Raw genomic sequence first — 27,758 nt, forward strand, 5'->3', positions numbered from 1 at the left:
GCAGGTAGGAGCAGGAATATATAGCACACCACGATACCAAGTGGTCCGACCTTATTATGTAATGCTCCAAGTCTGTCATCAATCAAAGCCAAAAATATATTTACCCAGCTCTAGATTTCTAGCTAATGATTGACACAGGCGTGTATGCCAGGAAGGGGCCTTTTGTGTGGCTCGAGGGGAGCAGGGAGCATGCCAGGACCCCTCTCTTCCCAGATGGATTTGCCCCAGCCCCGGGCTGCCCCTCGCACTGTTGCGGCATTTTGCAGGCTCACGTCTACCCTGCGACTGGCTAAATGCGATTAGATCTTTCTCCTCCTCTATAGTTTTCAACCAAGCTGCATGCTGATAGCCAAAACCCTCGTTATTTAACCTCAGAGCATGATTTTGCACTCTTCACTGCTGTATTTCATCCCAGTTTGAGCCCAGGTAATTTCAGCCCAGAAGGTCACCCTGTGCTCTGCAGGAGAAATCCTGCTCTTCTCCTGTTTTGAAAAACGCAGCAGTGCTCTGCTCCACTTGCCAATTTTTTCTACTACAGCACAGAGCAAAAATATTAAGTTTGGTCCTAAAATCCATCTTTTTGGCTATTCACTGATAACTCCCACGGTACACTCTGCTCATCTGCTACCACCTCCCCCATGGCCAGTTCCTGACTCACCTCTCCAAGCCTAAGTGACACCATCCCACAGGGCAGCAGGCCAAATGCTTTTGATGTCTGCATAGACTGGATGTACTGTATTTCCTTCATCTAGGAAGTCAGCCAACTTTGCAAATATTGATATTAGCCCACGCATGGCTTCCTTCCTGAAAATTCACTGCGTACGTTATCCCTTTACACTTCATACCTTTAGTTTTCTTCAGATTTCTCCTGAAGGTTTGCTCACTATTAAGGTAACAGAACTTGGATTAGTCCTGAACACTTTTTTTGTCTCTTATTTAAGTAGATTTTTGGCAATTCTTTGGATTGGTCTCAATCCCAGCCTTCTCAATTGGGATCCTAAATGCTCCAAATTTCTCACTAAGTTTTAATCTTTCAAATTCTGTGCTTGGTAATCAAAATCCTTACTTGCAGATCTATTTTTGACATAATTTAAACAGAGTGAGCTCGTGTTGAATCATCCCAGTTTTATTTTTCTAAGAGAAGGACATCTCCAATATCTTTCTCACTTGAAAAGCAAATCCACAATAACACAATTTTGGGAATTACCTAATAGAAAATTCTATTTGCTTTCATATCCAGGAGCTCTGCTAATATTAGTAGTTTACAGTGTGCATCTGCAAAGCTAAAGTCTCCTCATATGCCAGCATTTCCAGCTATGCTAATCTCTAGTGACATTAGAGAGATCTTTATTCATATATCTTGTTTTCCTTCCTTCTCCCTGATATTCAGCCCCGATGTCTCCTGCCCTGTCCCTTATCTCAGTTCCACCAAGTGTCAAGGACTCCAGACCTTTGTACCAATGCAGGCCTCAGCTACAAGGACCTCTGTTCACCCTGATTACAATATCCATCTCTCAGGGCTTATTCCAGCCAAGACTATCATCAATTAATGCTTCCTGGCAGAGGAAAATGCATCTTGACAACTTAATTGCCAGACCCTGTAAAAGCTGTCATGGTCAAGCGAATTCCTGCCAATGTCCACAGAGATGACACCTGAACCTTATTGGAAAGGAGATATTATTTGCAAACCAAATCTGCAGTTAAAATAGATTGACTCAGCATGTTCTGTCAAGATCAAAGCAATTCTCTTCCAACTAAGTTATTAAATTTGGGGAATGGTTTGCAATAGGAGACAGATTAAAGGGACAGAACAGCAAACACCTGTCAAGGATCTAGAGAAGGAACTGGGATCTAGAAAACATCACCATAGCAATAGCACGTGCCTGCTGTCCCCCACCTTGGCCGAGGCACATTGTGCTCAGCTTCAGGCTCCTGCCTGTGCACAAGGAAGATCTATGCTGCGACCCTACAAGCGAGCTGCCTGCTTCACGGAGAATGATTCGGCAGAGCTTTTTCCACCAGCTGTTTTTCGGGCAGGACAGAGCCTTTTGGGACCTGCTGCACCTTCCGGTGCATCTTCTGGTGCAGTATATCGCACTAGGCTAGACAAGGAGCTGCAGGAGAGGCATCCTTGTGTTTGTGCAACCCCCACTTGCAGTCACACTGTATTGACGTCTACTTGTTTATTTTCCCTTCGCCGGGCATGTTGGGAGAGGGTGGCTCTGCAAAACCCACCTGGCCGAGCAGCCCTGAACACGCTCCTTTCTTCTGCTGCTTCTCCAGGTTACCTCTAGTCACAGCTGTGAATCATCTGTCACCATTTCTGCAGAATTTCACTGACACAGGCCAAGAAAGGAAGCAACCCCTTTGAAGACAGAAGGCAATAAAGCCCACTCACCTGTTTTTCACAAATATAAGTAGAAATTGTCTATGCTTCCCATCCACAAACCAAGCGTGTGGTTGTTACTACACCTAACACTAAACTGTTTCTTTTGGGACCTTCAACGTTAAGGTGAATCATGAATTCTCATCTGGATTGGTAATTTGCAAGTAGTTGCATTTACATCTCTATTTTCAGCGAACAACTTCAGTGGAGTCGCTCATACCTTCATGCCGGGGAAAGCGTGGAAAGTTCTTCTGTTGTAGTCCGGTGGGAGGGCTGGGCAGCAGGAGGGCTCCTGCAACAGACTGGAGCAGGGAGATCCCAAGGAAATGGCCTGGACAAGAGCTCCTTGTAGTAGGGAGGCCCTGCAGGAAAGGACAGATGTGCTAACAGATGCCACACAGGAACCCTAAAGAGAGGAAAGAGAGAAGCCCATTCACCAGTCCCCAGGATGAAAGCAGATGGGCCACGGAGCAGAAGTGTTGTTAATCAAGGCAAATCATAGAATGATAGAATTATTTAGGTTGGAAAAGACCTTTAAGATCATCAAGTCCAACCGTTAACCACATCTACGTGTCTTTTAAATACCTCCAGGGATGGTGACTCAACCACTTCCCTGGGCAGCCTGTTCCAATGCTTGACAACCATTTCAGTGAAGAAATTTTTCCTAATGTCCAATCTAAACCTCCCCTGGTGCAACTTGAGGCCATTTTCTCTCGCCCTATCGCTTGTTACTTGGGAGAAGAGACCAACACCCACCTCGCTACAACCTCCTTTCAGGGAGTTGTAGAGCGCGATGAGGTCTCCCCTCAGCCTCCTCTCCTCCAGACTAAACAACCCCAGTTCCCTCAGCTGCTCCTCATCAGACTTGTGCTCCAGGCCCTTCACCAGCTTCATTGCCCTTCTCTGGACACGCTCCAGCACCTCCATGTCCTTCTTGTAGTGAGGGGCCCAAAACTGAACACAGGATTCGAGGTGCGGCCTCACCAGTGCCGAGTACAGGGGCACGATCACCTCCCTGCTCCTGCTGGCCACACTAGTTCTGATACAGGCCAGGATGCCATTGGCCTTCTTGGCACACTGCCAGCTCATGTTCTGTCAGCTCTTGACCAACACCCCCAGGTCCTTTTCCTCTGGGCAGCTTTCCAGCCATTCTTCCCCAAGCCTGTAGCGTTGCCTGGGGTTGTTGTGACCCAAGTGCAGGACCCGGCACTTGGCCTTGTTGAACCTCATACAGTTGGCCTCGGCCCATCGATCCAGCCTGTCCAGGTCCCTCTGCAGAGCCTTCCTACCCTCGAGCAGATCAACACTCCCGCCCAACTTGGTGTCATCTGCAAACTTACTGAGGGAGCACTTGATCCCCTCATCCAGATCATCGATAAAGATATTGAACAGGACCGGCCCCAAAACTGAGCCCTGGGGAACACCACTTGTGACTGGCTGCCAACTGGATTTAACTCCATTCACCACAACTCTTTGGGCCCGACCATCCAGCCAGTTTTTTACCCAGCAAAGAGTACACCCATCCAAGCCATGAGCAGCCAGTTTCTCCAGGAAAATGCTGTGGGAAACAGTGTCAAAGGCTTTACTGAAGTCTAGGTAGACAATATCCACAGCCTTTCCCTCATCCACTAAGCAGATTACATTGTCATAGAAGGAGATCAAGTTAGTCAAGCAGGACCTGCCTTTCATAAACCCATGCTGACAGGGCCTGATCACCTGGTTGTCCTGTACATGCCACGTGGTGGCACTCAAGGTGATCTGCTCATAACCTTCCCCGGCACCGAGGTCAGACTGACCGGCCTGTAGTTCCCTGGATCCTCCTTCCAGCCCTTCTTGTAGATGGGCGTCACATTTGCTACTCTCCAGTCAGCTGGGACCCCCCCAGTCAGCCAGGACTGCTGATAAAGGATGGAAAGTGGCTCGGTGAGCACCTCTGCCAGCTCCCTCAGTACCCTTGGGTGGGTCCCATCCGGCCCCAGAGACTTGTGTGTCTCTAAGTGGTGTGGCAGGTCGCTAACTATGTCCCCTTGGATTAAGGGGGCTTCATTCTGCTCCCCGTCCCTGCCTTCCAGCTCAGGGGGCTGGGTACCCCGAGAACAATTGGTTGTAGTATTAAAGACTGAGGCAAAGAAGGCATTAAGTACCTCAGCCTTCTCCTCATCCTTTGTCACTATGTTTCCCCCCCGCATCCAATAAAGGATGGAGATTCTCCTTAGCCCTTCGTTTGTTATTAATGTATTTATAGAAACCTTTATTATCTTTTATGGCAGTAGCCAAATTAAGTTCTAATTAGGCCCTTCTCATTTTCTCCCTGCATAACCTCACCACATCTTTGTAGTCCTCCTGAGTTACCTGCCCCTTCTTCCAAAGGTCATAAACTCTTTCTCTTGCGTGCCAGCCAAAGCTCTCTGTTCAGCCAAGCCAGCCTTCTTCCCTGCTGGCTCATCTTTTGGCACACGGGGACAGCCTGCTCCTGCACCTTGAAGATTTCCTTCCTGCAGAACATCCAGCCTTCCTGGACTCCTTTGCCTTTCAGGACTGCCTCCCAAGGGATTCTGTCAAACCTAAACAGGTCAAAGTTAGCCCTCCAAAAGTCCAAGGTAGCAATTCTGCTGATCCCCCTCCTTACTTCTCCAAGAATCGAAAACTCTATCATTTCATGATTGAAATAATCATCGAACGATCAAATAATTGATCGAATAATGCTGAAAACCCCAAGTACCCATACACAGCAGTTGCTTGGTGGGATTGAGTGTCACAGGGATGTAGGGAGAGCCAGAAAAGAGAGCTCTGCAGCAGACCCAGAGGGGCTTCACTGCACAAACAGCATCAGGCTTTCCACATCACGACTCGCTCAGTTCTGTAAGAAGCAAATGCCCCTAAACTGCAGGATTCCTGGCACTGTCTACTGGGGCAGACTGAGAGAGGTCGCCTGGCTGGGGCACACCGTGCTGCCATGCATGGGCTCTCCCTCCATGTGAGAGCAGCTGGGAGGTGGTGGGCAGAGCTACCAGGCTCCAAAAGGACAGACTGCAGAGGATTGAGAAACACCATGGCGAGTTCAACGTCTGCTGAGTTGTCTGCCAGCCAGAGTCAATAGTCCTCACTATATGCCAAGAGCAGCATTTGCACGCCCTGAAGAGTTGCGTAGGTACCTAACATCTTTTATGGAAAAAAAAGCAAGAGACTCAAGGCCGCTGCAGAGAGTAGTTTAGCTCAAAACCCAACCGTGTTGAGAGGCCTGGAGACCGAAGCTGCCGATTCCTAACGCCAGTTCTGCAAAACCTCAGAAACTGCTGTGAGCCACACGGGGTGTATGGATCTTGGCAAGAGACAACCTTAATAAAGTGTAATTTACAACAAACTGAAGACTCCCTAGAGTGCTGGTACCTTTCCAGGTTCATAGAGGACTGTTTTGGCGTCATCACTGTGTTAGAGGGCAACACAAAGGGTAACCGAGAGCAAATATAGAAGAAAGGATAATAAACTCCCAATTCCTCTTGAGCCTTTGCCTCCTTCTCCCCAGGAACCTCACGGAAATAATGTGTGGCATCGCTCATGCAGAGTCCTGCCGGAGCTGGACTGCTCAGGACAAACATCATCGGCGAGCCCTTGGAGCGATCTGCAAGAGGGGGTTGAAAGCAAGAAAGGACTGACCAGGCAGGCTGCTGAGAGCAGAAAGGAGTTAGCATTGCTACCTCTGGTAGGGCTGTTAATGACAGCATAGGCAGTTTTAGCAAGTCACTGTCCTGCGCTTTCTCGGCAGATGGGTTTGGAATCTGATTAATGATCCCTTATTGCCAGCTGCAATTTTTGTGGATGATAATTTCTGCTGGCAGCAGGAGAAATTCAGACAGTGCTCAAATACTGACAGAAGAGGCTACTAGGGCATCGTCTTCATCAGTTCATTGCTTTTGGAGCATGGTTAATGCAGGTTTTATGGGTGATTATTTCAATACCTAAATACTTGAAATCACTACAAATCATAATAGCTTTCAAGTGCTCTGATTTTCATTTGCAAGAATTTATTTTAAGCCACAAATTGTGCACTGTTTTTATGAAATCATGTCGATGTTCCTGCACATGATTTTAGCTGGAATCAGTGAGCAGAACATCAGAGAACATTTTTACTGTCTGATATTCATCATTCTCTGGCTGGATAAATAATGTTCAGGAATTCACTTGTTTCATCACAGCTCAAAGGCAGACAAATTTTGCATCTCCCAAAACAGGTAACCAGGACCAAACCGGTGACCTTCACCCTACATGACTGTACTTGGTGAGGGGATTTTCCACCTAGAAACAGGCAGTAATAATTTATTTCTAAGTCATATTGTTTGCTCACATTAAAAATCAGCATACAAAATATTAACAAATACTTGTGTCAGTCTGCTGATATTTATTATTATCAGCAGAAATAAAATGTGACACGTGCGTAAGCATTTTGAGAGACTTTAAAATCAATTCTCATTAACTGCAGTAGAAAAAAAGGATTTGATAACTTAATTGGAAAAAAAAAAATCTGTGTCTTTGGTGGGAGTGAAATTAATTGGTATTAGGTAAAATCCTGCCAAAATCTGGAAGAAAGTCACTCAGATTTATCTGCAACAGAAAGTGTTTACAGATCAGGTCACAGCTAAAATGGACTCAAACACTGTGTGTGTTCACTCAAGGTCTTCTGGAAATGTCCTGCAATAAAGTTTATACAAATAAAGACCATATTTGCTTTAAGTAACGGCTATAAAAGAAAATACAGGCAGTGTGTGCAAACTGCCAGCAGATTTCTATTAATCCACCATCACAGTCTCCTGCTTTGCAAATCCCACTCCACTTTCCAATATGTTGCCCTCAACTAGCCAGGGCAGCCTTCAGCTCGAAGACCTGGCTTCATCTTAAAATAGTCTCAGACTACAAACATATTAGAACTGCCTGTAATCAGTTACATCCCAGAACAATACTTTTCCTTAAATAGCTTAAGGCATTCAACACCATGGAACTTCTCACTTCATCTTCCCCATAGCACCAGGAACCCGAAGGAAGGACCCCTACCTGCAGGAGATGGCTCCTGAGATGGGCACTGGCTGAGCCCTTGTGCCCACAGGGCCTTGTTTGAGGAAGGAAGTTCAGGCGAAGGCAGAAGGGTGACCCAAAAGCACATGGTGATGGTCTGTGAGCCACCAAGATGGCTGAGCTTTCCGCTTGGCCAGCACTGCCTCAGGGGTGCCATCAGTGCTTCTGCCCTCTTGGAGCAAGAAATGCTGCTGGCCAACTTCACACCTCCAGATCCCAGAGACCTTCCCAGCTGTGTCCCCAACTCCAGCTTCAGCAGGACAGGGCTTCAGCACACCATCTAACATGACCAGTCAAGGCATATCTACTTCCCACAGCTGCTTGAAGTGGTCTGGATTTCCCAGTGCCTCAGATGAGGAGGCTGGAAAAGGACACTTACTGCAACAGTTAAACTGCCAGCCCAATACATAGGGTGCTTTAAAACCAAATTTTCCTCTGTGGGTTTCTAAATGTAAACAATTAAATCTCAAAACAACCCTCTGAGGTAGGTAAGTATCTTTTAATGTCCATTTTACAGGCAAGAAAAAAGGGCTGAAAGGGCAGGTAAGTGATTGACCCAAGAACCCACAAGGAGTCAGAGAGAACCTGACCCCTGGTCCCTCCTCGCAAAACCCCAGACCACGCTCTTCCTCCTCAGGTCCGACATCTTCGCCAGGTATTTACAGCAGCTGGTGCACCCCAGGGACCTCTGCACTTGCTCACTGCCTAAGGGACACAGTAACACTGGAGTGGGGACCCGTGTGCCCCTCCCACGAGGCTTAGTGAAGAAAAGTGACATGAAGCTGCTGAGTTATCTTTATTGTAGAAGCACACTAAGACACAGCAAGGCGGCAGAGACCGCAACGGCACGTGTGGGGCAGACCTGGGAAGACACCGCTGGGTCCCCACAGCCCTTCGCCCTCCACCTGAGCAAGGACGGGCCCCGTTCACTGCAGAAGGGGATGAAGGCAGCTCTGGCGGTCCCGGGGACTCGGCAGCTCCCCTGATGCTTGACATCAACTCTTCCTTTACTTGCCCTAGGGAGACAGGGAGAGACAGTTTCTTACTATAGTCCCAGAAGGCAAAGAGACCTGAAAGGACCATGAGGAAACCTCAAAGCTGTGAAGCTCCCATGCTCTGTAGGGGCTCCGAGCCACCCCTGTCTCCCCGCAATGGAGCACAGCAGCACATTGCTCTGCCAGCGTCCTCCCTGCTCCTCACGGACAGCTTGGCTGAAAAACCAGAGCCAGGGGAAAAGGAATGGGCAGAGCCCACCACCACGGGCACTAGAAAGTTTGCACATTCCCATGGGCTCAGCCCCACCATGCCCTGGCTGCAGCGAGAGGAAAAAGCACGCTGCAGAGCCCTTTGGCCCAGCCCTGCAGCCTGCCCAGGCAAGGCTGGATACTCCAACCCTTGTGAAATGCAACCTCCAGAGGAGAGGCTGGCTGAGAGGGGGTAAATCACTGCCCCTCTCTCTGTACCTTTGGTCACAGCTGATCCCTGGTGTTTGCTGGCAGTCTGAACTCCATTACTTCTGGAAAGAAAGAGCAAAAAATAAGTCCATCCCCAAGCATGACCAGGGCTGTGTGACACTTGCAGAGCACCAGTATCTGTGTGACAGCCCCTCCGGCCAGCTCAGCGGCCACACAAAACAACTGCAGCAGAGCCTGGCACCAGGGCAGGCAGGTTAGGTTGCTGCCAGCCTAGGAAAACAAGGCTACTTTCAGCCTGAAGCTAGGTGTTTTCCACACCTACAACCTAAGTGGGAAGGTCGTGGTTTTTTTCTTTTTCCTCCTTCTGCCACCTTAAAAAGAAGCATGACAAAATGAAGAGCATTGTAAGAAAACCAGGAGTTGCCCATTGCAAACCTGGGAGTTATCTGTTTGGTAAGAAACAGATTAAAAAGGAGAAATTGGATGTCCCCTTTTTTTGCTGACCTATTGACTAACATGGGTAGACTGGTGACTGTTGCATAGATTTGTGGAAAAACCTTTGAACAAGTAAAGGAACTGTGAGATATGCAGCATTAAAAGTGAAATGTACTGGAAAGACCCACAATCAATTCACACATATGACATAGCACTGCAGGACCTGGTGGCCAGCTAGCTTACCAAAAAAGGTATCTAAACCCAGGACTCATCCGCAGTAAAGCAACATGGGATCAAAGGAATTTGGTTATGGCACAGACCTCTCGGAGAAGGTGGTGAGCCCGGACACCAGCCAGCCCGAGGCCCTGGGGACAGGTTCTCTCTGCAGCAAGGTTTTCCACCCCAGCAGTGCACAGATACACCCTTTAGTGTCAGATCTCTCTCAAACCACACTGCTCCCACCCCTTCCCACAGGCATCCCCCTCCCTGATGGCAACCTGGTCACCAGGCAGGGAGAGTTGCCAGAAACACCTGGAAATCCAGTAGGAGCTTTGCAGGCAGGAGTGGACGCAGACAATGAGCTGCAAAGGGATGAGGCGGCTTGGACACACATTTTGTCAGGCAACCCAGCACTCTCCATGGATAATTTCAAAATACAACTTGAGGAAATACTACATTTTTGGGTAACAATTTCTTATCTTCCTCCAAAGCTTAAAGAGAGGCCTTTGCATTTTCATTCTGCGCATTGCAACTGTCTAAAACCATTTCTGACGCCAAAAGCACTGCTGGACCCGGTTTCCTCTGGGCTTTAGCAGCACATATTGAGTGCCTGGATCTTCAATAGAAAAAAGAATTCATTATACTGCAAGTGACCATGAATTTCAGTGCTGAAAATAACATAAGCTTCCAACTGAGAAATAGGGAAAGTCTTTGGTGGACTCAAAAAGTTTTCCAAGGAAATGGGCTTCCATAAATTTCCAATCTAATCCTTCAGGTGACGTAATATACATAAATAAAGAATAAATCATTGTGCGTGGGGGTTTATGTTTGGCTTTTTTTGCCCCACGGAAAAAGCTTATCACTTTCTCTTTTAATTGCATCCAACTCTCCTTGGAATACTTAACATAGCTACAAGCTGCCTGACTTTCAGTAAATGGCACATTCCTCTAATTGCAAAGGCTTGAGAGCTGTAACAGCTTGGTAAAACACAAACCAGAAAGTAATTCCAGACCAGGCACAGTTTTGTGGGAATCCTCTCTTTTTCAGTTGCCATGGAATACCCAATTTCGTCTGTCTTGGGCAGTGTGAGCACAGTCACCAACAGGCTTGCGTAGTGCCTGGTCTCCCTGCGCTTCCAGAATACACAAGCCAAGAGTGGCTCCACCACACTAAAGGTTGAGACAAAAGCTTCCACTATGATCACAGGCAAAATTATTTCTCTCTGCGCTACAATTTCTTCAACTTTAAACGAAGTTGAGAGCACTCTGCTGCTTTACAGAAGAGGGGAAGTTTACTTTTCAATGTTTTGGGCATCTGCTGGCATCCTGGCACTGAGCAGAGGAAGGCGTGGCATGACGCTATGGCATCACGGCTATTCCACAGGAAAGCTCTTTGTTGCCTACAAACACATTGATACCAAATTCATATTCAGAAGCCAAAGCTCCCATCCAAAACTTTACACAACTTCTCTGTTTGCCTGGTTCAATATTTTGATTCTCTCCAGGTTTGGAGAGTGGGAACAAATCTCAGCACTTCCCTAGGGATGAATATGCAGTTTCTCAAGAGTTCATGCCAATACAGAAGACAGTCCTCCCTAGGTGTTACAGGGCATCCTGCACACTCAGGAGACACAAACACAGACCCTGGCTGCAAATCAAAGTGCTGGAGACTGCCAAGGTGCCACTGGTGGAAAGACAAAGCACAACTGAGAAATAATTAACTCATCTGCTATATGGGATCACACAAGATGTCAAGGCTCAAGACCTTTCCCAAAAGCATGCCACTTAGTGAATAATTTTCATTTCCCAACCATCTCTCTGGATGTTGTTTGGGAAATGAGCCCTTTATGGTTGACACAGTTCTAGTCTTTCCGGCCTCACCAAAGTCCCTGGAGGAAAGCCAGGTGTTTTCCCAGACATGTCACTCTGCTACCCTACAGCCTAGGTAAAACATGTCCAGGTTACTTACTAAGTCCAAGTCTGAACCTGCATTTAAACATCTGGACCACAAGCACCCCACTCCTGGGGCTCTAGTGATCCCACCACAGATGCAGGGGCCAGGCTGGGTCCCCAGCATCCACTTGGAGTGAGAAATGGGATGCCACATACAGCCAAGAGGCACGTTGGGTGGCCGTTTTCTTCACCTCTCAGCAACATCCCACCCCGGGGGGGGAATAATAAAAAAATAAAAGAGATCAGGGGCTCCAATAGCCCTTTTCCATCCCAGCCTGTGGTACAACCGAGCCCTCCCAACCTGCCGGACCCCCTGAGCTGACCCTAACAGTACCAGAGCACACTGCACCACGTGGCTGAAGAGCAGCCACAAAGCATGACTTTAATTAACCCGTTAGTTCAGTTAACCTGTTCATTCAATTAACCTGTTAGTTAACCTGCCTGCAGGGTCAAGGTGTTGACCCCCAGCTATTGCTGAAGAGCACAGCAGGGCAGCTGGTGACTGACTACCAACTCCTTCTCATTTTTCCGCTCTCTGTTGTGGCTGCCTGGATCAGGCCCCCACAAGCCGAGACGGTGCCAACAGGGGAGTTTTTGACAAGGGGAAAGGAAAAGATTGATGTTTCCCCAGCCCAGCCGTGGCATGCCGCTTACCACTTCAGGGGCAGGCTTTCGGCATTCACCTCGATAGTTTACCGTGATGTAGTTTGAAGCTTTCCTGCAAAGGGAGGACAAGACGTTGCTTATTATTCACTTGCAATGCCACAGCTCTCTGCCATCGGCATGACAGTCCTCTGTGGACTCCTTAATACTTTGATGCTACTTCCAATATGATGGCATTTATTACTCCCCGAACAATCTTATGATAGGGCAGAAAGGGAATAGGGGACTCTGGAAACTTATGTATCTTAATTAGCTGTCATCAGATTAATCTCAGGCATTTTGATCTATGTTTGCTTAACAGCAAGGCACCAAGGACACACTTGATAGTGAGTCATGATATATCAAAACAAACACTCTGCTGCAAAAGACACTCGGGAATGGTGGATGGCCCTGTATTACTGAAATCTCTCCGCCTACTCACATGGCAGCTGAACACAAGTCACATTCATTTTTGTATGTTTTCCCATCAGTGCCACAGACTGGTTGTGAGGATTTGCTGCAGAAAATCCTTCCACCCTTTACCCCGTGCAGAATTCGATCACAGTCCAGCTGAAGAGAGAAAGAAATCACATTTGGTGCTGGTTCACTTGCAAGACCCTCCTTTAGGTGACTTAAAAGTGCTTACAAACCATGGGGTCCCTCTGCCCTGCAGCACGTCCACCAAACCTCCAGCAAGGCCAGGCTTGTAAAGACAAGAGTGACTCTTGTTAGACCGGCCAGCCAAGCTTTTGAGGACAGAGCCCTCCATGCCCCACTGCCAGGCACAGACCCGCTTATCTGATCCACCTTGGCACTTGGTCCAGGGCAGGTTTATGTCTCTCACTGGGGATCCACAAGAAGATGAAAACTTCTGCTACCTGTCCCTAGTCCTCCTCACCAGGGCTTTGATACCGTTTCATCTCCGAGAATGAAGATGAAACCCATTGCCCAAAATTAAGGAAAAACCTCTACAGCAGACTCCCGCTGCCCGAGGGCGGTGCGACACACAGCACAACTTGACACCCACCGAGTTCAAAGACACAAGCATATGTGAGCAGCTATGACTAATTACAGGTGCCCTCTTATTTCCTCCCGAGCATGAGAACAGGAATATTTAGACACAGCTTTCCTTACAAACAACATGTGGCACAACCAGGACAAACTCACAGCAGGAGGAGTGGGCTTTGGGGACCCCAAAAAGCCTCTCACACTTAAGTCTCCACCCTACAAGCACGCTGGGTTGGGTGTTTGCAGAGCCATAGCAAATTTCAAACAGCAGAGGTCAGAGATACCACAGCCTGTTCCCTGGCACACACACAGCCCCTTCCTCAGCCTGGCCACCCACCTCTGTTCCAGGTGTTAAAAAAGTCTGAGACGAAGGAGTGACTAATGGGTTCCCACCCCCTTCTCCAGGTGCTATAAAACATGTTGCAACAACTGCAAATGGTGCAATCAGAGGAGAGCTGCAGCTGGGATGGAGAGGACATTTTGCCTCCTGTCCCACTTGGAGATGCACTATTTAGCACAAACTGATGGTTTATCAACAGCACCACGGGGCAGGGAAGGAAGGTTTTGTGCCAGGCAGCACAGGGGGGTTCAGTGACACTGGGGTGCTGTGATAGCACCTGCTGGTTAATGAAATCAGCAAGTGATGTTTAATGTGCTGCTTCCTCTCTCATCTGGGTAATTACCGATGACTTGAAGGCAGACAGCACTGACCTTTGCAATTCACTGCTAGATGCCTTCCTATGCACCAGACATTGCTGCCTGCAGTACGACCCGCGTGCCTGCATTACTGCCCAGGGCTGGCGGCCACCCCACCAGCAGCCCCACATATCACAGGTCCCAGCAGCCAGTGCCACCACTCCTTTGGCTCTGGGGAATTGGAGCTGCCTGTGACAAAACCCACAGGTGGCCCTGGAAAGAGGAGAGGAGCAGATTTGCTTTCTGAATCACCTCTCGTCAGTCAGGCTCATCAACATCCACTCCTCCCTCCGGTGCTACCAGGAAATACCACTAAGCCCTGAAGCAGCCTGGAGTTATTACACCTAATGCTTCCTTTGGAATGAATCAAAATTGCTGTACCTGAACCACCTACCGGGATTTTTTTTTTACCCAAATACTGACTCTAAAAGTGGTCAGTGACAGAGGCTTCAGAGAGCATTAAGGCAGTTTGTAGTAAGGTCCCTCCAGTCCCACAAATGTTATTTAAATTACTGTATGCAAATGCTGGAGGGATTAAAACATCAGGTCATTTTTTTTAACCATCCTAGCTCTTGACAACACGCTGTGACAGTGAGAGCCACACTTTAGTCACCCTTTTTACGGTAACTTATTTTCTCTCATTAGTTTTGTATTTTCCACTTTTAGCTTTATTGAAACTATTGCATTATCTGTTTGTGGAGACAAGGGAGAGCAGACACCTTCATCTTCCTCCCACCTTATTCCATTCACAGTCATCATCTACCACTTAGTGTTTCCCCCTTTAGCACTCCCTCGCCCTGCCAACCTTGTCCTCATCCCCCGGTCAGCTCCACCACCCTGCTCCAGCCATGGCCTTTGACTCGGCACTTTCCCAACATGTGGGGGTGGCACTCCTCACCCCACTTTGGCTACATGTGGGGCAGGCATCCAGCCTGAGCTCAAGGCCAGCACCCTCAGAGCTGATGTACTTCCATAAGGAGCCAACCCCAGAGGCAAAACTGGCTTAGGAGGGTCCCGTATGGGCACACCTAGCCCTGCTCCCCTTCCCTCTGCTTCAGTGCCAGGGAATACAGGGGCTAGCATCGAGGTACAGATGCTTTCACTCATTCAAACCCTTCCAAGGACATGGGGCCAAGTAAGAAGCTTTAGGGTCACAGCAGGAACAGGAGCAGCTGCTGGGAAGGAGCCGGCAGGGGCTCAGTGCCAGTGGAGGAGCACCCCACAGGACAGGTCCCCATTTCTGCCCATGCAGCTGCCATCCGAGACACAGGAGGTGGGTTTACCAGCTGGTAGGTGTCGGTGTCTCTGCTCTGCGTCTTACGGCCAGGTTTGCAGTTCCTACCTCTCTGAGCCGCGTTTCCTTGCGGGCTGGCAGGGAGAGAGAGCAGAGAGGCAGCTCATCACACCTCCCCTCCGGAACGGGGGGAGCGCAGTGCGAACCCACCCTCCCCATAGACCCCCACAGCCCTCGGATAGCTGCTTGCACTATGGCAGCACCCACCCACCAGGAGAGGAGAGGGCGAGAAGCCCCCCAGCCACATGCTACAGGGAGGCAGCCAACAGCAGGACAAACCTTGCCCTGTGCACAGCCCAAGTGCATCACCACCCCAGGGCTCTGCAACCCCGTCTGTCTGCTGGCATTGCTTGGTGGTGGGGGGAGATGAAGGGACTACACCAGCCAAAAGCAAGAAATCTGAGAGCAAAGGCTCTGAAAAAGCAGCAACTGAGTCCTGCTCAGGTCCAGCAGCTGTAAAACAAACAGGAGTGCCTGACCAGTGCCCAGAAAGCACGTGGTGCCCCAGGCACTGCCTCCGAGCCAGCGGGTGAGGACGAGCCAGGGCCAGGCAGCAGACACGTGCCCCGCCAGGAGACATGGTTTGCTGGGCAAAGGTGTCCTGAGAGGGATTTTGAGCACAGCAATCACTGGTGCTTCATGCATAGGAAAGTCAAGGACAAAAAGGAGCAAGGGTTGCATGAGAAACATGCCCCGGCTCTACGTGGTCTCTTCCCTATCACTGGCTTAGCCAACGGGGAGAAGTGCTGTACTGAGCACCAAACACCGCAGCGTTCAATTCTCCATCCCAAACAATGCCACTTGTGTGCTACTGAACCATTCCTGCTCCAATTAACCTCCTACCCACCCCTAGGAAAAAACATGGAAGTAGAAGGGGGCAGAAACCGGTGCCAGGGCTTGTGGGGTGGTCAGGGGGACAGGCTGCCATCCCAGGTGCTGCTGCACTCACCCTCTGTTCAATGAGAAGGGACGTCTCTCGTTCACACCCTGCTGTGACCCTGAACCACCGCAGCTCTTCTGCAAAAGGGGCAGAATCACGTTCAACAACCAAGTGTAGAAACAACTTTTATACAACTAGAGAAGAAGCAGAGCTAAAGCAGCTCCTGTCCTCTCCCCTCCTCCTCCCAGACCGAGGGAGTTGTGGGGCTGTTCCTGGAGAAGCAGGTTTGGTGCTTGCTCCATACAGGCTTTAATACCACCAAACGTTATCATCTGAGGGCTGACAGGATTGTGGGGAGTCTGAACCTGCCCTTTATCTCACATATAGCATCACACGATCGGGAAAGCAAGAGGGGCTGTTCTGCCAGGTCCAAACATGCCCACTTTGTATGCTTACACACAGGTCCATCCCACAAATGATCAAGGCTTTGCAATACAACCTGCTTCTCCCCCATTGTTAGCTGGCTCCAGCATCCCAAGCACCATGGTCATCCCAGGCTGACCACAGATAGTCCCTGGCCATCAGGATCCCACAGACTCTCACCAGCTCCTTTCTCTGAGCTCAGAGCAGGCTCCAACCTCCATCTCACCTGGTTTGTACTCTCTGAAGTGAGCGGTCTGTTGCGCTGGGCAGTTCCACCAGACTGACCTCCTCTTTGGGCTTCCTTTTTGCTGGAAGAAGGGGAGAGGAGGAAAAGGGAATGCTATGGCAGTGCAAGTGCCACCGGCACCCAGGGCTGCCCTGTAAGCCAGCGTCATGCCGTTAGGCACCACCTCCCCATCCGCAGTCCCTGTTCCTGGTGGTCCTGTTCCTAATTCCCACCCCTAAGCCTTCTCCCTTCTCCTCACCATTCCCACTGTACGCTACATCCTGGATCCAGGTGGCTGCTTTCATATCAGGGCTGCTTCTGCATATGCTCTATGGGAGTAGAGAGAGAGCATCTGGAAGGCAAAGTACACGCGTGGGAAACTCCTCAGGAGCTGCCCGCACCCAACAGTCCCCCGGGAAAGGGGTTGCTCTCCATCAACCTTGCTTCTCCTCCTCTACTCCACACTGCTTCTCACCTGCCCCGGGCCCTTCACGCTGAAAGGGAAGTGGGAAGAGGGGCAATGGCCGGAGCCCTACTGCCGGAGCATCTCTTGGAAGGCGACTGGGATTCAGGACTCTCTCCCAGGCATCACCCAGATGCAGCTCCACAGGCAGAAGCTGCAGTTTCGCAGCGGGAGGTTTCCCTCTTTGCTGTTGTTGCTCAGAGGAAGCTGTACTCACAACTTGTCAGCGCACATGAGACATTTGTTGGTGTGCTGCTTGCCAGAGGCATCCCGAACAGGGTCATTCTCCCTCGTGCAGGACAGTCGTCCACCAGCTTCGAACTGGGAGCGATACTCACTGCAGTCGTCCTGCGGAAGGAGGGCAGCGGTTAGGGCACCCTGTCCTCCTTGCCTAATGGATCTGATTCTTAGAAACTTGGGGGTTCCTGCCAGGAAAGCATTGAACCATCACAAATGCATCACAGGAGAGCCTGGGTGTGGGCAAGAGAAGAGGGTGTGCGGTACCAGCCACTTAGTATATAAACAGAGGAGTGAGTCAGAAAAATTATGGGTCCCTCTGCCTGCACAGCACGTGTTGGGAGTTTTCTAGCATGGTCCAACTAATTATTATTCTCCTTGCTGGGCTATCCAAAGTATGCCAGTGATGTGACCGATACGGTAACGAAGTCCCTCCCACTTGTCCCAACATCCATAATACACAGCTACCGCCTTTTCCCAGATTGTAACTCATAATAATTTCATTTACAAAGTGAGTAGTACCCCCAAAACCAACCACACTTGGGGACATGTCAATCAAGCAGTTAAACCAGAAAAGCACAATGCAAACATACTTAATAGTCCATGAGCAGTGGAAGGTTGTTTGGAAAGTGGATAATTAATTTGTTCCCTGTTCAAAATGGCTGTACAGACACCACGTTAATTTGTCCCTGTTTTGTAACAGGGATGTAAACATTCAGTCCCCCTAATTTCAACTATTTCAGACACTGCAGTAGCCGCTTCCAAACAGCAAGTACAGAGGATAAGTAACTGGATCCCACTTACTCTGTTTTTTACCAATTGGTTTTAAGACTTGTAATTTTCTGCCCATTTTGTACACAGGAGGGCTTTGGCTAGCTTGCATTAAGGTCCTTAGCAGGTCACTGACCTCACCCTTTGCTTCACTCAGAAGTTTCCAGCACCTCGTCCTGTCTGCCAGGGGAGGATTCCCCCGCATTGTGTCCTGCATCCCACCTGGGGCACCTCAGCCTCCAGCTCCGCAGGTTTGCCACGGGACTAACGCTGGCAAAATGCTCAGAATACAACCCCCCCCATTTCCCTAGAGCCAAACTAGCCATGGATAGGAGAGGGATGATCCGGCACAGGACGAGCCTGCACCTGCTGAGGCCACCCCCCACATCGCATTGCTCCCATCAGAAATAAATGTCGCACCCCACTTCAGAGGGGCTGCCCGAGAACCTCGCTGCTTCCCCCCATCACAGCATGTGCTTACACCCCTGTGCAGTGCAGGCAATGCTTTCCCTCCCCGACAAGCCCAGGAAAGCTCTCCCCGCCCCTCTGTGCCTCGTTCCCTGAGACCAGCCCTGCTCAGCACCCCTATGCTCTGCCTCCGAGAGATCTGCCTTCCCCTAATAGCCTCTCTCAAACAGCCTCCCTTTGAACTAGCATTTCTAGAGGTCTGTTAAATTCCCGACCTCTGCTGCAAAAACCTCACTGAGTACATCCAAGACTTGTATTTTTCTTTTTCATGGCCTGTCGCATCCCTGACCCCCTAATAAATGCAGGGCTTTCTTATCCTTTGTCACTTCTAACCAACAAGCAGGAATTCTTGTTAATGACTGACTGTCTGATCTTGCACTGTTATTACATTTTTTCGTGTTTCTATAGCCTCAGCGCTATCCAATTAGTCCTGAGTGATCCTCCTCTTCTGATACTGCCTCCCCAGCTTTGCCATCAGCAAATCTCACTCATGCTTCCATTTTATTATGCCAAAGTCATTAGGAAAAGCACTGAAACAGGATTATCCCCAAGACTGGAGCTTAAGGGGACCGCACCAGTCCCTGCCATCGCAGAAATTGAAAGGTAAGTGTTGGAAAGGGACTTTTTTCCCCCTTGCAGAACTGCTTTTGCCAGGAAAGCATCAGTGCACAGGGGCACAGTGGCTGCGGGGCAGCAGGGCGAAGGTGGTGAATGGCAGCACCGTGAGAACAAAGTTTCCGACAAGAAAGCTAAAACTGAGCCACAGGTCCATGGAGGGCTGAGTTCTCCTCCCAGAATATAATGATCTCTTGAACTTTTCAGAGCTTTTCACCCAGATTTTTCATTTTAACCTAATTAATTAGCACCCTCAGCAGCACTGGCTTTTCCACCCTTGAGCCAGGTTTCAGGACAGTGCAGCATAGCTGGTTTCTTATTCTGATGGAATTTGCCTATCCCTAAATCCACAAGCCAGTAGGATAGACCATAACATTCAGGCAAGTTGCTCACTTGGGGGATTCAAGAGCATGAGCAAGAAATAAGGAGGGAAAGCAAAGTGGATCTTAAAATTAAATCAGTAGAGACAGAGCAACTGAGTAGAATAATGTTGCCTTTTCTCTATCTTGGGTGAAAATCCAATAAAGTTTTATATTGACCTGCCTAATACTTTAATCTCACCTTATTTTTTCCTTGTCTGTTTTTAGATAACTTCCACTCATTCTCTCTTTTGCTGTAAGAGAAGCAAGACGAGAAAGTGAGTACCACGGTGCTCCAGGGAGTGAGAGGTTTTCCCTGCCACCGGCTGCAGGAGTGATCCCATCTGCTGGCGTCAGCAGCCAGGTCGCTCCAGCAGCCGCTTTCCCAGTGTAACAGAAAAAGCTGTTTTTTCCTCTACTCACAACTTCTCTGCACACATGATGCACTTATTGCTGTGTTGCTTCCCAGAGGAATCCCGGACAGGGTCATTTTCTCTGGTGCAGGAAAGTTTCCCTTTCTCGAAGAGATCCCGAAACTCTCGGCAGTCATCCTGTTGAAGCGCCAAAAACATGGGTTGGCACAGATACGCTGACAGAGAGACACATCTCCCACAAATCCACAAAGAATTAGCCACCCAATGAATTTCATTTCAAACACTATTTTTTTTCCTTGAGGCGTAACTCAGTGGAAAGCCATAGTTTGCCTGATGTGTTCTTTAAATTACAGCATGCAACACAAAAATAAATCCATATGTTTTAGATAAGCACATTTGTCTTTTGCATCCAGGGTAGTCTTCTTTCTATTTCTAATAGATAAGACATGCGAGAGCCTGCCTGAAGGACCTAGGTTCTGCTCTAAAAGCAACAATTGCTTAGTGAATTTTGAATGAGGAAGTCAGATTTCCCATCTCTCATGAGTGAACACATTACCAAGAATTTTAAAATCTATGCACAGTAAAAAGATGAAGCTGCAGGCATTAAAAAAAAAAAATCCTTGCACACCTCCTTTCCAGGTATGCTAGAGTAAGAGGTGAGCATTTTTACCTTCCATTTAACATGACATTATGCATTAATTGAAGCAAAGCATTTTTCACAAAATACTTTTGTAGCAAAACTGCTTAAGCATTTCAGTCTGGTCTTTAATTTCCTCTGAACAGCTTTCCTCTAACATCCAGGACAAGCGAGCAGGTTTATAGCATTAAAAAAAAATGCTACATGTGAAGCCTTTAGGATCCTTTACGCAGCACTTTTAAGATTTTCTGCCACGTGAACTACATTTTTATCTCCTCACACTGAGCAAAGGAGACGGTTTTGATAACTTATCCCAGCTCTGCAGATGGGGAAGTCAAGCCCAGAAAATTACTTGCCAAAAGCCAGACAAAATCTGTAGTTGAACAAAGAAATTCAGTGTAGGTCTCTTCCTGATACTGTAAAACTCTCCTTCTGCCTTCAGGACCACACTTTGGCAAGTCAGGTGTTTAAAAAAGATCTCCCTTAGGATAGCTATGCTTTATAAAGCCTTTAAATTGCCTAGACACACAAGAGCTAGAAAGCTACTCTGCTTAACCAAATGTAAAAAAAAAAAAACACTGCAACCAACACTATCTGATGGAAACTAATTCACTCCTATCTAGAATAAAAACCCAAGACTCAAAAAGACAAGTCCCTCCACATAAAGACCTGCTATCTAGAAAAACAGCTACCGGTAAAAGAAACCAGCCAGGTGCATCAACAAGATAAACACAGGACAATTAGAGCCAGCCTGCTCCCACACCCTGCCCTAGTCACAGCTCACACGCACCATCATTGCTATTAATTATTTGTCAGATGCCAATGATGTGCCTTATAAACAGGCAGGTATCCTCCTCAGCCTATACTCTGGGTCAGGCACAGACCATACATGCCATGGCCGTAATTGCCCGATAAGGACTAGATTGCCTGGGAGGAGCCGCGAGGAGTTTTGGTTTCTTTTATGCTCGTGGATGGCAAAGCCTCACGCTCCTTCGGACCCTCTTGCCAAGGCAGAGCATTTTTGCCCTGCTCCCATTGCAGACACATCACCAGGCCCTTCCACGTTGGCCAAGCCGGCATTTCCAGACAAGGAAACACACACGGCAAGTGGGTCAGAGGCAGAAGACGCAATGCCACCGCATCATCCTGCTCCCCGCACGCAGATAAAACTGGCTTCAGTAGCGATGTTTCACCTCACCTCTCCCGAAGAGTTCACATTCCTGGTCGCCTCTCCACCACTCCCTTTGTTTTTTGAGTCTCTTTCCCTGCAAGAAAGGGAGGCGTGAGTGACAGAGCGGCATGCAGTCCTCGGATGTAAAACCAAAATAGCTAGTGATTAAAGGCCAGTCCTGCCAACCCCACCTCCCCCTTGCGCAAGGCAGCGGGACGGACCAGCACTGGGGCTCCTGCTCGGTGAAACATGCCCGGGGTATTTAGCATCTCCGCACTGCGGGCATTTTGCCATCCTTTCCTTCTGCCTAACATCCAGCTGTTTCCATCCTATTAAACACCATCTATGGAAACAAGAAACTAAATCCACAGATGTTTTCACTCCAGATTTGCTCCTCACACCCTGCGGTGTGTCTCCCACCGTGTGATAAGCTGGAGAGCACTACTGGGTTCACAGGTGTGCTGAAGAGCTACAAACTGGTCCGTCTGGCCCAGGACTACAATTTTACACCGCAGAGCAACGCAGAGGCTCCTGAGAGCTACAGGAGAGGATGCGCTGCGCGCAGGCAGGACCGGCCGGTGGCCGATACTCACAGCAGCCTTTGGCACATCAGGCACTTGTTGAGGTCTGCTTTGCCACCCAGGCTGCTGAAGGGCTCCTTGTTGGTGGGACAGGAAAACTTCCCGCTGCGCAGAAGTGACCAAATTTTCACGCACTCGTTCTGAAAAGCAGAGGGCGACAGTCAGTGGAGGCTCCCTCGGAGGCCATCGAGATCCTGAGAACAGTTCGTTCACATTTAAGCTTTTTTGGGTGGGCTACGTGCTCTCAACAGCAATAGTCTGTTCACACCAGGCCTGGGGCTACCCACGCTCCTCATCCCCATCCCTCGCCACACACCACACGTGGTACAGCCTGCACCCAGAGCCCTGCTTGTGGTTCCCGAGGCAGAAAAGACAAGAAGAAAGTTCAAAACCCGTTGCAAAGGCCATTATGCATGGGAAAAGGAATATATATTTAATTTGCATACAGCTGCAAATTGCTACCTGCTGCAGGGGAGAACTCTAATATAAAATTAGTCAAGAGCAGAAAATATAGCCCTAGAAGTGCCAGTGGGATGCAAGAGTAATGAATCGACCCAAGTGACTGAAGAGCGATTCAGGTGCAAGACTGAAGCACAGAAAAGCACAATCCTCTTAAGCAGCGGAGCAGTAATATTGTGTAATGTCGCATCAACCAATTGCCTCTTCTGCTGGGTAACTGAAATGCAGCCTAGGGAGAATCAATGAACCATTTAGTTATTTTTGGCTACTATGTTTTCCAAAAGGGTCTTTACTATGGAGAGACAAGCTTGTTTGATTAAAAATGTGAATGGAGCTGACTTCTCAGTCACTGAATCAAATAATTTTCTAAGACTCAAAGGACTTGCCTTAATTCTTTTAATTATCAAACTTGGGAATTATCAGAAGCAGAGGTTTCTGCTGGATCAGAAGCAAAGTTCTGAAATATTATTAGAAATATCATTCATGCCATTTCTAATTTCATCTCATGAGATTTCCAGCCCAGAGCTGTTTGGATATGTGCTCAGCATAGCACACGAACATACACTGTCAGCTAGAGCCATTGCTGTGTTACAAAAGTATTATCTCTAAACACGGAGAAATTCACTGCTTTTTCCACCCCTGAAAAAGCATTATGATATCTAAGTATAGTCCGTCTAAATGACTTTGCCCAGAGCATGCATTAAGCAGTGTAGTTGGCAAAACAAAAGGAGAATCAGAATAGAAAAGGTTGGACTCGCCTTAATCGAAGCTTGGCTGGCAACATCTGTGACAGAAAAAAAACCCAACAATGAAACCACACAAAATCTTTGAAAGGAAATTTTAAATCAAAAGCATTTAATTAAAATACTTGATGCAGTTTCCTAATCCACTCAAATACCTCTAGATAAAAGCTAATCCAATGCATTATTGTACACTGATAGAAAGGACTGGGCATTAGACACTTTCTGGAGCATTGCATTTGTCATTCAAATGCAAAAAGCACATCCATTTTTTGCGTCTTTGTGCCCTCCTTTACTGTGTTACTTTTCTCAGTCTTAAAATCCAAGTTTCCAGGATGGTTCCATAACTGTTTCTCTATTATTCTACCCCACTGCCTTGGTAGTTGTATCAACCTTACCCAAATATTTTTGGCTTTCTTCATCTTCACTTAAAATTGGGATATCAGAGCTAGGCCATATCATTTTTGTTTGTCCAAACCTTCAAATTCCTTTTCAATATCCTTCAAATTCCTTATGTACTTTACATAAATTAGCAAGTTAATAATGAGTCAGCAGGTGGGTAGCTGATATCTGTTTCTTTCTACTAAGACACCTAGACCTGGTATAATACACTTAATACATTTCCATCCTTTTCTTTTGCATCATCTGTGGCATCACAGGGAACCATCAAGAAATCCTCCATTAGCTCGTTTTCTAGTGTAACTAGGCAGTAAGGTGAAAGACCATTACATCAAGCCTAGACTCCTGCTGAAGTCTATTATAGCCGTATGAAAATGCATTCCTTAAGATTGTTGACAAGAAATTCACGTTTTTCTGAATTTACCAAAAATTGTATTACGCTTTTGTTCAAATTCAAGCTTTTTATGAAAAAATTCAGCCTGGCTGAAAATTTGTATTCCTCCACTTAAACAACTGGGGTTTTGTTTTTTTTTGTTTGTTCTTAAACTGTTAACTCTACCAAAAATATACTTTCACCTATCAGTAGAACTTCACCATTTTCACATGCAAGAGAAAAAGCCATTATTGAGAATGTGTTATATCAAATCAATACAAGTAGCACAGTAAAAAATGATGGTCGTCTGGTTATGCCGCTATGCTTTTTAAAGAATAAGGGCTCTCTAATCCTCTATCTCACAGTCTTTACAGGAGGTCCCAGGCTGTGTCCTGTGCCAGTCCCAGGTTTCAGCACAGAGAACATCAGAAGTTACTAACCTGAGAAGAAGCAGAAAAATGCCAGAGCAAGGACCACTGGGGCACCTTCTATTTTCATGGTGAGGGTGGCAGCTGTTTGCCTATGTTGACTCTATTAGCGCATTGCTCAATGAAACCCAAAGAAAGGGCTCAGGTCAGATCACATATATATAGATGACCAGATTCTCCGCCTTCATTATGACATAATCTTCCCAAGAACCATCATTAGCTGCAAAAACCAGTTTGATGACAGTAGCTCTAAATTCTAATGATCCCATTAACACAATTAATTTCCATAAGGATGGGACATATTTGAGTCACTCCCTACATTTTGTTAAGGTAAGAAAATTATAAATGGATCATTTCAGTTTCCCCACACAGCCGGGGGAATTCTTGCCACCTTCAGGGTGGTTCGTAAGACAGAGGTACCCCAACCAGCACATCCTTAATACCTTTCACATCTCAACAAAATTGCTGAAAGGGTTTTATTTCAATAACTTGGCTCCAGAGACAACAGGAGGACCAGATCACTCAAGATCTCTGGAAGTCAGTCTGCTTTTATTAAAGTATGAACCTAAATAGTAAGCATTCAGGCAAGGTTGAAAAACATCAGGCTTGAGGCCTTGTTGAAACTCTGAGTTTGTTGCTGCAGTTCATGTAGCAGCTGATGAGAAAACCACACTGCCAAATCCTCATCCCTTCCCTGTCCCTCCTTGTTGTCTTCAGAAGAAATTGCAGTGTGAAAACATTTTCTCAGCTCAAGTGGGACCTGGCAGACCACATAGATACTGCTCTTCAAGCAGATCAGTGCTCACAGAGGTGTGTTGTTATTGATGCTAAAGGGTCCAGCAAAGTAGCCCTGCTCAGGTCTCTCCCAAAGAAGAGATAAAAATGAAGGTTGTCATCCTGCGCAGGGTTTCGCAGGAGACTCGAGGGAGGAAAATAAAGATGACATCAAAGTTTTGGAATGTGATTTACGTGGGAAGAAGTTGCGTGCCTTGCTCTCCAGTGAAAAGAGGAGAATTTGGAGAGAAAAGCCATTTGCAAGGTTTGAAACAGGTGGATAAATGAGAGAGTGGAGCAGACCAGAGCAATGAGGGGCTGGAGCACGGGCAAGCGGGCTGTGGCTGTGCAGAGAGGCAGGTCAGCGCCATCTGAGGAAGGAAGAAAACATACTTCTGCCTGACATATGTGTTTGGCCAGGCAGGCCAACACAGCTCAAGTATAAACCCTTGTAATAAATTGCTGCCACATGTTTCTCAGATCAGAACAGTTGTTATTGTTTACAACCGGAGCCAAAGCCGAGTAAGTGGAGTCCTAATTTGGTGCGTGGTCATCCCTAACATTTCTTTTCAACTCAAAGCAAAATCATGTTCAGGTTCACAGCGGAGAGTTTGGAACAGAGAAGTAAACTGCCTGAGGTCATACAGATGGTTCGTGGCAGATCTGAAGAGCCGTGTGTTGCCCTGAATCATGAGATAATTTCTGTACGCATATTTGGGCATGGAATTAGAGGGGAGGCCAACAGGAAGAGAAGAAAACTAACCTGATATAGCATGTCTCAGTAAATCCTTGGGAGAGATTGGAAGAGAACCGGAATGGAAAAAGTGAAAAAGAGTATGGTAGTTTAAAAGTGGATAGAGCTGGACATCTATTTGAAGGACAAAAAGAAAAGACATTCTTTGTTACGGAGGTGTCTTCCCATGAATCAGTCATGAGGTGGTAGTGTTTGGGGAGGGGAGGTGCATTTTTAGATGGGTTTTGTTTTTAAAGTTGTCTTTTCCTCTAAAATATCTATTTCTATAGAGAAGGAAAACAATCCCCTGATTTAAGCAAAACAATCCCCTGATTTAAGACAGCTGGCTGACCACCCTGCTCCTGAAGGAAGCAGAGGAAGTCCCAAACCTGGTCAGACTGGCCAGGTGAGAGCAGCTCCCAGCCTGGCAGCAGAGACCCAGGTCCTGACACCAGCCTGTGACCACCGCATCTCTCCCATCGTCCCACCACTGCAGCACCCTGTCCACAAGCCAAACCCACACCAACCTGTGGGAGAAGGTCAGAATGGCCCAAACACACCTTGATACCAAAACCAGAACCGTGTTCAGTACCAAATCTCAAAAAAAAAACCAAAAAGAGAAGGATTTCCCTCCCAATTACTACTGGATAACTACAACTTCCTAAAAAACCACCAATGGTATGAAATGTGATGTCAGGGGATGGGGAGAACCCTGCAAACCCACATGGTTTGAAGGATTTGCTCCTGTGTGCTTGAGTTACAAAGGAAACCTGAACAGAATAATGAGGGATGACAGCAAGAGTGTATTAAACAAACCTTGCCTGACTCACCTGATTGCCTTTATTGATGGATTTACACAATAAAGTCTCAATCCTGCACTGGAATACAAACAGCCCATTAATTTCCCTAGCAGTTTGTATTGCAGGAGCAGATCTGTAGGAGAGATGATCCTGATGCTTTAGCAATGGGTTTAGTACAGCACCTTGCTAATCTTAATTTAAAAATTATGCCAAATAGCTAAAGAGCAATATGCCACTGAGAAAAGCAGCTGAGAGCAAGAAGAGATATTACAAAGACCCTTTTGTTCATCTGTCAGTTAAAGTTTTGGAAAAGTAGAGCATATAATGATGCTACGCCTGGTAGGACAGCTCTCACTGGGTTCATTTACCACCACATTCTGCCAGAAAAAAATGGGAAACAGGATAAAAATAATCATGGAGGAGCAACAAGGAAAATACAGGGGAAAATGGGAGCATAACATAAAATTCAGGCAAACTCTTGTCAGGTGGAAACCCAAGAGGTTGTGAGGAGTCCTAGGGACAAAGCACTACAGCCACCGTGGTGGGCAGGACACATTCACAGGGGACATTCACCTCTTCAGGGTCCTGAGGAGAATGGGGAAGGGAGTCCAACAAGCAGTCAAATGGTTCACACCCCAATTAGTGATGAACATGCTTTCATGTATAAACCCTTGTAACAAATTGTGGCCACAGGTTTCTCAGATCAAAATAGTTGTTAGCATCCCTTTCC

General features: G+C 47.5%; 1 protein-coding gene and 2 long non-coding RNA genes across 3 annotated transcripts in view; all 3 read right to left on the reverse strand.

Moving 5' to 3' along the window:
• Positions 1-7,966: 7,966 nt before the first annotated feature.
• On the reverse strand, positions 7,967-12,153 carry LOC142088509 (uncharacterized). The gene is made up of 3 exons (XR_012675859.1): positions 12,132-12,153; positions 8,920-8,972; positions 7,967-8,472 (listed from the first exon to the last, which is right to left on the reverse strand). It is a non-coding gene; the product is annotated as an uncharacterized LOC142088509 (long non-coding RNA).
• Positions 12,154-15,118: 2,965 nt separating this feature from the next.
• Positions 15,119-16,723, reverse strand: LOC142088540 (uncharacterized). The gene is made up of 3 exons (XR_012675863.1): positions 16,647-16,723; positions 16,067-16,134; positions 15,119-15,191 (listed from the first exon to the last, which is right to left on the reverse strand). It is a non-coding gene; the product is annotated as an uncharacterized LOC142088540 (long non-coding RNA).
• A 96-nt stretch (positions 16,724-16,819) lies between these two features.
• LOC142088969 (serine protease inhibitor Kazal-type 5-like) overlaps positions 16,820-27,758 on the reverse strand; it is a 71,224-nt gene continuing 60,285 nt past the window's right edge. Inside the window, exons 2-8 of the mRNA XM_075164847.1 lie at positions 22,335-22,462; positions 21,769-21,835; positions 19,983-20,110; positions 19,762-19,813; positions 17,327-17,457; positions 17,122-17,140; positions 16,820-16,975 (exon numbers count right to left, since the gene is read on the reverse strand). Coding sequence (XP_075020948.1) covers positions 16,820-16,975; positions 17,122-17,140; positions 17,327-17,457; positions 19,762-19,813; positions 19,983-20,110; positions 21,769-21,835; positions 22,335-22,351 — 570 coding nt within the window. The 5' untranslated portion in view covers positions 22,352-22,462. The remainder of the gene's footprint in view (positions 16,976-17,121; positions 17,141-17,326; positions 17,458-19,761; positions 19,814-19,982; positions 20,111-21,768; positions 21,836-22,334; positions 22,463-27,758) is intronic.

Source organism: Calonectris borealis, chromosome 15 (assembly GCF_964195595.1).
Source record: "Calonectris borealis chromosome 15, bCalBor7.hap1.2, whole genome shotgun sequence".
Classification (NCBI taxonomy): Eukaryota; Metazoa; Chordata; class Aves; order Procellariiformes; family Procellariidae; genus Calonectris; species Calonectris borealis.